The sequence below is a fragment of the Callospermophilus lateralis genome, chromosome 4 (genome assembly GCF_048772815.1).
Source record: "Callospermophilus lateralis isolate mCalLat2 chromosome 4, mCalLat2.hap1, whole genome shotgun sequence".
NCBI classification, from domain to species: Eukaryota; Metazoa; Chordata; class Mammalia; order Rodentia; family Sciuridae; genus Callospermophilus; species Callospermophilus lateralis.
The window spans coordinates 44,605,888-44,615,798 of record NC_135308.1 but is presented as its reverse complement, the minus strand read 5'-3'; the positions used below and the strand labels follow the sequence as shown (position 1 = coordinate 44,615,798).

Genomic DNA, 9,911 nt, shown 5'->3' with positions numbered 1-9,911 from the left:
CCTATTTGACCAGTAGTCCTCCATTACTGCAAAGTTATGCTTTCCTCTTGTCTTATGTATCAGATTGTAAGTATATATCTCAGATGGTCCTTAAATTCACTGGTGAGTTGATGAGATTTTGGTTTCATAATGTCACTATGTTTCATTTTCTTTAATTTAGGAAAGAGGAGGAGATGAAAGTATTTGTGCAGTCTTACCATCTTAATCTCTTTTCTTAATTGGCACTTATCCCAATTATGTTTACCAGTTAACCAATGACTACTTAAATCCTAAATCTGTCTGAACTACTAAACTGTCATAATACTCCAAAGAGCTTGGTTGGTGTATTTATTTAAATTACCCGCATCAGTACATAGTAAAGTATGTGAAGATGCTATGGAGTTCAGAGTTCTCCTACCTGAGTTGGACCTTGAAGAACAGGAAGAACTGGACATGCAGACAGGTGTATAAAGAGCGACAGCTAGCTACTTTGGCTTGAAATGTTGAATTCATGACATAACTTAGGCACCTAAAGTGATAAGGGAAAAAATATTTGATTCTTTTGCTCTTTTCCCCATGAAAGATGCAGTGGGGGAAAAAATTATCATGGTCTAAAAAAAATCTAGAGTAATTGTCAGAGATCATTTGTCACAAAATTAGGATCAAATAATAAATAAGGCCCACAAATTTCTATTGGTATGTGTAAAACGTGTACATATATGGAAATCATTAAATGCCCCCTTTGAGTGTGTGCACATACATGTCCATTAAATACTAAAAATGTGGATTCAACACCCAGATAATTCCTTTTGCCATTTGATATATTTTGAGAAATATATAGATAAAATCTTCATTTATACTAACAAATCCCTTATCACACATTTTTTTTAAATATAAGAAAGTTGAATATTTCAGAAACTACTGATGCTACAGGGAATAGCTCATTCCTTAGATGTTTTCTGCAGAATTATTGAAAATGTCTTAATTGGCATAATTGTGAGTGTGAAGGTGGTCTTCTAGAGAGTCATGTCTTCACTATTTTTTATAAAAATACTGAATATTAAAAGATGACTTACTTATACTTGGAAAATCTTGGCTGGGGAACTGAGGGCAGAAATAGTCAAGTTTAATACACAGGAGTCTCAAGTGGGGTAGCATTAAGAAAGAATTTTATCTAAAGGGACATGGATTTCTTAAAAGATTAAAACTGTTTTAAATGATGGCTCTAGGATCTCAGAAGCCTCAAGATACTTCGTTCTTTGCTTAAAAAAGTAAACAAAACATTTTGAAAATCACAGCTCATAAACATAAAACAGTAAGCAAAACCCATTTGTTCTTTACTATATATAGTTTGGTTCCTCTACTGATCTTTTTTTTTTGACACTGATCTAATATTTAAGAGAAAAACTATTATGAATTAAGCTTTTATTCAAAATTAAATAAGCAAAAGCAAAAATTTTAAGAAACTTTTACAAATTACTTACATAAAAGAAAGTTAATAGGGACAGTCACAAGTTTGCAACAAATAATTACAAAAGTATCTAGGGCAGCATGAATAGAAACCATGTCACAGCATGGTGACCTAACTGTGGTATGAATAAGGCATAACTAACATTCGCACCAAGACCAGAATTAAAAACAAAACAAACTTTTAAAAGCTTAGTTCTACATTAAGCTTCTTCTCTCTCCTCAGATCCTTAATGGGTTTATACTATGTAACTTTTTAAACAAACACATCATGTCAAACTATAAATTACATAGATGGGCAGTTAATGTGAAAAGCCCCCTAAAATGTACAAACTAACTGGTACTGAATTGAGTTCTCCATTTACCTTTATGTACAATTAAATGTAAACCATATTTTCACAGTTTTAAGTATTTTATGAATAGATGCACAGTACCATGTCAGGTTTGCAATTGTTCCTGAAAACTGGCTCTAGGTTCTGCATCCAATGCCTGTCGGTCACTGGGATGCAAGTTATTTACATAAATAAGAAAGAAACTGTGTCATAGTTACTGGTCAAGACAGTTCAGTAAGAGCAGTATTTCCAACAAAGAATGATACTCAGTACCATATTTTACATACTTGTGCAAATATAAGCATTAGGACAAATAAATCTGAGGCAAATTCAATTTGCAAAAACTTCTATCGCTATTGTTGTAAACTTGGGCAATAAATGACCCTCGGCAAATTCTGCTCTCTATGGCTTTTTTTTTTCTTTTAAAATTTTAAAGCCAGAGAAAATACACACATACTGCTCACACAGGCGCACCCACTCACACATACACACATACATACTACATACATACACAGAGTCCTTAATTCATTTTAGAATATGGTACATAGTGCAACTTCATCACAATGTAGAGGTTTAACACACATTCAATGCGTGTTTTTCTGTGCAAGTTCTTAGTGGTCTAAATCCTAGTTGAAGGTATTCATTTGAAAATCCACGATTCAGGAGGTTGAAGGAAAAAAAAAGTTTCATTACATTTCTTAGACCAGCACTGGATGTGCAAAGGCAGCGGACAATCTAGCTGTTCACACAGCCAGATTAGGATTATGTTAAAGATCCAAGCAGTTAGTTATTTAGATTGGTCTCTAGAAAAATAGGTCAGTATATGCTGTATCTTTGTCAGCCGTTTTTCCAAAGACTTCATTGACAAGACTGACAACTGGTATCGAGGATCTACAGGAAGAACTGCAAGAAGCCACCAACACCATGCAGGTCCATTAGGAGTTGCCTGAAATTAATAAACAGTTAATAGTATTAATAAAACAAGTATTTATGCAATAATAACTAAAAACCTACTACTGACTGAGCACTTTAGTATGTGTGAGGTGCCATCTCGCATTCCATTAATAATCATAATGGCAGGATACCATTTTAAGCCTAAATAAATGGGGAAGCATGGAAACATAATTCCATTGTCCAAGATCTCTTAGCTTGTATGATGCACAGCAAATATTTCAATCCAGATCTGGCTCCATAGCCAGCCCTCTTTCCTCTGGATGATACTGCCTTAAGGCATGGTTTCTCCACCTCAGGCTATTGACATTTGGGACCAGATAATCCTTTGTAGTGTGAGGCTGTGCACTATAGTACTAGCAGCATCTATGACCTCTATTCACTAAATGCCAACAGCACATCTGCAGTTATGATATCTAAAAATGCCTCCAGATAGTGTCAAATGTCCCATGGGAGAAAAACTAGTCCTAGTTAACTGTTTCCTTAAAATACATATTTAAAGCATTAAAAAGTTAATTGATATTTAAAATTTTCTTTTTATTATGGAATCCTAAAAAAGATATAAGAAAAAAAAATCTTGGCTTCCAGTTTAGTTTGAAAAAGAAACATATCTCCACAAAGAAGTCCCTCTATGTTTCAAGGGCTAACCAGTGGCTACCAAAAGAACTAGGAATTTACATAAAAGGATTCATAAGCCTCTTACTGCACATAATTGCTTTACATCGGACCTGAAATGTGAAGTTTCAGAATGACAAAAGGAACTACCATAGTGTTGATCTCAGTAAGCTTCTTTTAGAACCAAGTTAGATTTCTATATTTGTGTAATGCCTGTTCTCAACCCAGCCTCACCAGTAGCTCCTTCTGCTTTTCAACATCAAAAACTACATTCCCCAGAATTTCCTCCTCCATTTCACTCCAGGTTAGAGGCACTCTTGGGAGATGTGGAAATTGGAAAAGAGGTTGTTCTTCTCTAGAGACTGCTACAAAGTGAGGGCAGTAGCTTTACAGAGAATTCTTGAAAACTACCGGCTCCACTGCTATAGAAATACTGGTAGGGCCTGTAATTCCTAAGAATTATAACAGCTTTCCCACAGTTTATTCAGAAGCACCCTGCTTCACTGTTGCAGGTGATCTATGGCAACAGATTCCCTGACCTCTGATGGAAACATCCCTGACCTTTGCTCTATCAGCTCTCCAACTATTGTATATACTTTATGTTTTATAGTAAACCCTTCATTCCTGGAATATGCAAACTGGCTGCTTCTGTTTTCCTGACTGAATCCTGGTTCATACTATTATTAACAGAAAGGACGAAGATAAATGAGCAGGGTGGTGAAGATGATAAGAAAGCAATGATGAATTTTTATTTTAGTTTTTTTTCCCCTAAGATTTAAAATTTACTTGTTCAGTTTTGTTTTTATTAGAGCCCATTTTGGTCACATTTAATTAGATTCAAGCAGCCAGGATAAAACAAACACATGGCAACTGATAATATGCCAGATAGAAAAGGAGTACTATTCTCAATTTGGAGGTGGCCTGATATTGAAATTTCAAGTCCAGGTGAAGGATTCAATTGGGATTCAGATAGACTTAGACCAACACTTGATAAAGTGAATGTGAAGCAGTATGAATCACTGTAGATTCTCCATCTTTGTATACCTGATTACAGTCATTCCTTTATGTAATCTATCACACTTCATTCAATTCAAAATGTTTGTACCTAAAAGTTGGCATTTGATGAGTCTATAATCAGATTTCCCAAGAGAGGAACCCTTCTTATGCCTCCTGCAGTACCTACTACACAGATCTGCACACAAGTGCCTGATACACATTAATTAGATTAAGCATACATGTAAACTCCAAGTACCTGAACAAGACCTTAAGAATAATAGCTTCATGAACAGTGAAATATTAAACAAATGGACAAAAATAGATTAAAATAGTGGGTAAGATGTTGGGAATAAAAGAAGAGGTAAGAAAGGATTTTTAACAAGTACAGAAAATTGTACAACTCTTCAGTGTCAAAGAATAAGAGTAACAGCTGATGAGCTCAAAGACACAGCTATCTTGTAGTCACAGTTTAAGGGCGGATAATGTCCCATTTTAAATTCCTTATCCCTCCTTTTGAAAATCGTCAGATGTTTACTTTCTCCTTCTCTGCCACTTCCTCCCACAGGCATTTTATCTGATAACTATTTTCAATCCTCTGCTCCTCTGCTATATAAAACATAGTAGATACCCCTGCTTTGAAGAATGTAGTCAATTCTAAAGATGAGTGGGGGAGGGTAAAAAATGCTATTTAAAAAAAGAGAAAATGAAAAAAAATTTAAAAGCTATTATTTTTTGTTTATAAAAAAAGGTGAGACTTTTGGAAGCAATATCAAAGCCATCATACCTGAAGGTTTTCCTCCCTCTCAGGCATTGATCCAAAGTGCTGAAGAATCTGGCTTCGAAATCTATCTCTTAAATTCTGAAACCAGCTGCAGGCTTGAGAGTATACCAAATCATGAAGCTCTCTGAGACTCTTGATCTCATCTTCATTTTCAACCTAGAAAGAATGGTCAGTAAGATACCTGTGTCTCATCTCCCTGTCCACGTCACCAAACAAACAGAAATGCAAAACAGTATCAGAAAACAAGGAGTACTTACCTTAGTGCTAAGATTACCCGAATATTGGTCTTTAGCTATAATATAATATATTTCTGCCTCACATAGTGCTAAAGGGACAGACTAAAGAAAGACAGCAAATCCTGACTTCCATCTAGCCTTGCTAAGCCCTATAGATAGTCCCCTGTCTGTAAGGTTGGGAGTAAGTTCTGGCTCAAAGGTCTACAGAAATTTGGAATGCCTTCTGACTTCTGAAGCAAGTAGAACCCAAAAGTAAAAGACAGCTACTACAATAAAAGGAAAAATAGGGGTCAGAATGCAGAACATATAGCAACAAGTAGTAACAGGAGGAGGACAAAAATACATCTTTTACCAGGAAACTGGGTCAAAACACAAAACCAAACAATAAACAGCAATAAATAACCATGTTATACAATGCCAGGAAATAAAAAATTTGAGGATAATTTATATAATGTTTGACTTCTGCTCTAACATCACAAGGCTATATCAAAGCTATCATATCTGTGGTAACTCTATAATACCTCAGTGTAACCTTGAGCTTACTGAATGACCAAACTGCATATATAAAAATAGGTGCATCAGTCTTCCAGCCTGAAGAAGAATCCAACAGAACACAGGTGGAAGATCTAGGTTAATTCACCTATCTTATAACCATTCCTTTGACACACACTTACCTCCCACTTGCTACATTGCCAGCTCACCCTCTGTTTCATATATATTAACTCATCTGAACAAATTGCAGGCTGACTAAGCCTTTCATACTTCAAGGATGACTAACATGAAAACAACAAAAGGACTCTGAAAAGATTTTAAAATATAAAAGGTAAGACTATAGCATACAACAGACAAAAGAACAGACTTTTTTCTTTTGAAAAATTGAAATGAAAATTAGAACTAAACTTTTAAAAGTATCTATATTTTGCATAACAGCATGAATGTATTTTTTATAATATATATATATTTTAGTTGTAGTTGGACAGAATACCTTTATCTTATCCATTTATTTTTTATGTGGTGCTGAGGATTGAACTTAGGGCCTCACACGTGCTAGGCAAGTGCTCTACCACTAAGCCACAACCCCAGCCCAGCAGCACAAATGTATTAATGTCACTGAATTGTACACTTAAAAATGGCTAAAATGGTAAATTTTGCGTGCATTTTATTAAACATTTTTTAAAATGGGAGCAAAGACCTTATGATTGAACAATTGTGGTCTTGCAATGACTATACAAGATTTAGTCACCTGCTAACATACACAGGAATTGATATGAGTAAAAAACAAACTTGTGACCTATCAAATTATTAAAATAAAAAATTATCTCCTTTAACACCCTTACAAAACTGAAGAAATGAACCATGGGCTGTGGAATAACCCCGTGAGTCTTAGAAGAAGGAGCCAACCTGGAAGCATACAGGAATTTTAAAAGCTAGATTTAGAACTCTATGTAATAATATAATAGAACTTAAACTTTCATTAAAAGTCACAAAAATAATTACTATAATAAGAAAAAAATACTTTGAAATAGAAACAAATTTGAGAAGAGTTTCCAGAATGGACAAGAAAATCACTATTTAGATGCTACTAAGGTGAGAAAAAATAAATTCCTAAGACCACACAAAGGATTCAACTTTCTAAACATGTTTTCAGTATATCACCCTATTGTGTGTGTATATACATACATATATGTTTAGCTATACACTCAAGAGATTTTCACATCAAATGCAATATATGAAGATGTAAATTTACATAAAATTAAAATAGGGTTATTAGTCTTACATAGAGCATTACCTTCGGCAAAGTTTCCATTAACCAATGCCCAAAGTACAAAGTATACCTTCAACTCAAAATTTCAACTACCCAATATTTTTGGTCTGCTGCACAGAGCAAAGTGTCCCAATGGCATGTATATAATAAGATAAGACAGGTGATAGCAAACTAATTAAGTTTATCACCAGAGAGGCAATATGGTACAAACATAAAGCACATAGCTTGGGAGCAAATAGTTGGCTTTGAATCATTTTGTTACATGACATACAGAAGCTTGGGTAAATTAATTAATACCTCTGAATTGTACTTTCCTCATCTGTTATTTTATAGTTGTGAAAATTCAATGAACTAATGATTAGGAAAATGTCTAAAATCAACATTCAATAAATGTTGACTGAAATGAAAGACATAAATAGATCAATAAATAAGTGGTTAATGTAAGATTTGCTTTTATAATTCCTTTGCCAAAGAAAGTAGCTTCAATTTGATACTTATAACATCACAAGTCATTTTTCCAGTACCTCAATTAACTGAAGTTAGTGAATTAGGTTCTGGAAACATCAAAAGGGCCATATTAATCCTATCCAAGAAGGTACCTCCATCATGCCCTTCCCAGATGAGGTATCACCAATACATATACTTGACAGTACTTTATCTGTGATGCCTGACAGTTTTAACACAGCATTCAACTGTATTTATTTTATCATTAAGATGATCTTAGGCACAGGAACAATTTTAATATGTGAAGATTTTAATGATTATCTTTCAGTCTACTAATTGTATCAACCTTTGATTACTAACAAATTCCATAAAACAAGACAGATTAGCAACTTTTGAAAACTTAGAAGTGTTGGCAGTTCAACTTAGTCAACTGCTACTGTTTAATAACTATCAAGCATATACACACATGCATGTGTGTACGTATCAACACATACAATCTAGACACTGTGCTGTTGGGCAAGCATGCAAAAATGAAGAGGATGGAGGTTCTAGGCTCTCAAATTCTCCTGAATGTATAACAATTCAAACTCAAGATAAGAAAAAGGCACCTGGAGCTAATTCTCATAAGGAACAGTAATGAGGGTCTCTGACAGTAAGAACTGATTCATGTGCCTAGAAAATATCAGCCTGTATGCCTGCATCACAATCACTGGGTAGACCAGGGTGTGCTAGAAAAATAACATTTTAAATACCTTAACATCTTCCAGGTATTCAATATCTGCAGTGCAATATCCATCTTTCATTCCTCTTTTTAGAACCCTAAACCGCTTTCCTCCAACTGTATCAACCACAGACCTTCCATCAGGTAAGAAATGTACATTTCTAATTTGTAACATACAACCATAATCTGCAAAACTGAAAGAAAAATCAGGTCAGTGTCAAAGTAAGTGTACAAGTTCTCATTCTTGTTCAAAGAAAGTTCCAGCATAAATAAAAACATTTAAGTTCACAAAAAGCATACCTATTTTGTGTATCACTGACACACATCCCAAACTGCTTGGTTCCAGTCTGTATACTTCTTCGAATCATCAGTCTGTATCTTGGCTCAAACACATGAAGAGGACAAGGCACAGTGGGGTAGGCCATAGTGCAAACAAATATTGGAACATTCTTGGTCAAGCTGAAGGAAAAGATGTTTCATTATTACAGATCAAAACATACAATAAAACAAGTGATGTTTATAATAGCTTTAAATAAATGAAAAACAAAACCAAATCAGTTCTAAATAATACGATTTTAATTCCTGGCAAGAATAAGAACCAGCAACACCTTCATTAAACTCACACTGATGCCATATTAACTCTAAAAACCTGTTTGTGATCCTCTTATTTATAAGTTTGAATTTCAAAATACTAGGTTATCACACAGAGATAAGTACCTTTATAAATCAAATGGGAATTTATTATAACTAATATTTTATATTAAAATATGTTTAAAATATTTGTAACAAAGGACAGTATTAATTTCATTTATCCATAAAATATACTGTAATTACTAGATAATAATAAGATGAGCTCCCACAAGAGAAAAAAGCAAGTAATTAAAACTTCTTAGGCATTAAAATATTTTCAAATGATCAAAAAACATAATTCAACTAGGCACAGTGGCATTGTCTGCCTGTAATCCCAGTGGCTTAGGAGGCAGAGGCAGGAGGAGGATCCTGAGTTCAAAGCCAGCCTCAGCAACTTAGCAAGGCCCTAAGCACTTTAGTAAAACCCTGTCTCAAAATAACACATATAAAAAAAGCTGAGGATATGGCTCAATGGTTAAGCGCCTCTAGCTTCAATTCCCAGTACCAAAAAATAAAAAATAAAATAAAAATCAACTAGATAACATTTTTTCCAGATAACCCTAAAATGGTATAATATTTTTCACTACCAGATTGATAGAAAAGAAGAATAAAGACTATACTGGGGGTGGGGGGACTAGCACCATGGGACAGTTTTAAGTATAAGCATGCCAAAAAAGTACTTGGCTCGGTAGATCAGAAATTTTATTTTTGATAGGAAATGTCCATATGCTTGGAGCTAACAGGCTTTCTTTGAGAAATAATCCTGTAATTACTATACGAATGCTCACTTTAGCATTGTATAGTAGCCAAAACTTGGAAGCAAAAACAAGAGACTAGTGAAGTATGGTTTATCACTAAAATGAAATACTATGCTTTCCACTGAAAGACAGCGTGTCCAACACTGACTTAGAAAAACTATGTTGATGTGAGGAGGAGGTTAGAGAACACTATAAATAATATGATCCCATCTTTCTTTTAAAATAACTTATCTATA

The 9,911-nt window shown here is 34.3% G+C and overlaps 1 protein-coding gene across 1 annotated transcript in view; it reads right to left on the bottom strand.

Annotated features, from left to right (window-relative positions):
* Positions 1–1,445: 1,445 nt before the first annotated feature.
* Positions 1,446–9,911, bottom strand: part of Lonrf1 (LON peptidase N-terminal domain and ring finger 1) — a 32,730-nt gene continuing 24,264 nt past the window's right edge. Inside the window, exons 9-12 of the mRNA XM_076852450.1 lie at positions 8,588–8,746; positions 8,319–8,481; positions 5,125–5,277; positions 1,446–2,724 (exon numbers count right to left, since the gene is read on the bottom strand). Of these exons, the coding sequence (XP_076708565.1) occupies positions 2,566–2,724; positions 5,125–5,277; positions 8,319–8,481; positions 8,588–8,746 (634 nt within the window). The 3' untranslated portion in view covers positions 1,446–2,565. The remainder of the gene's footprint in view (positions 2,725–5,124; positions 5,278–8,318; positions 8,482–8,587; positions 8,747–9,911) is intronic.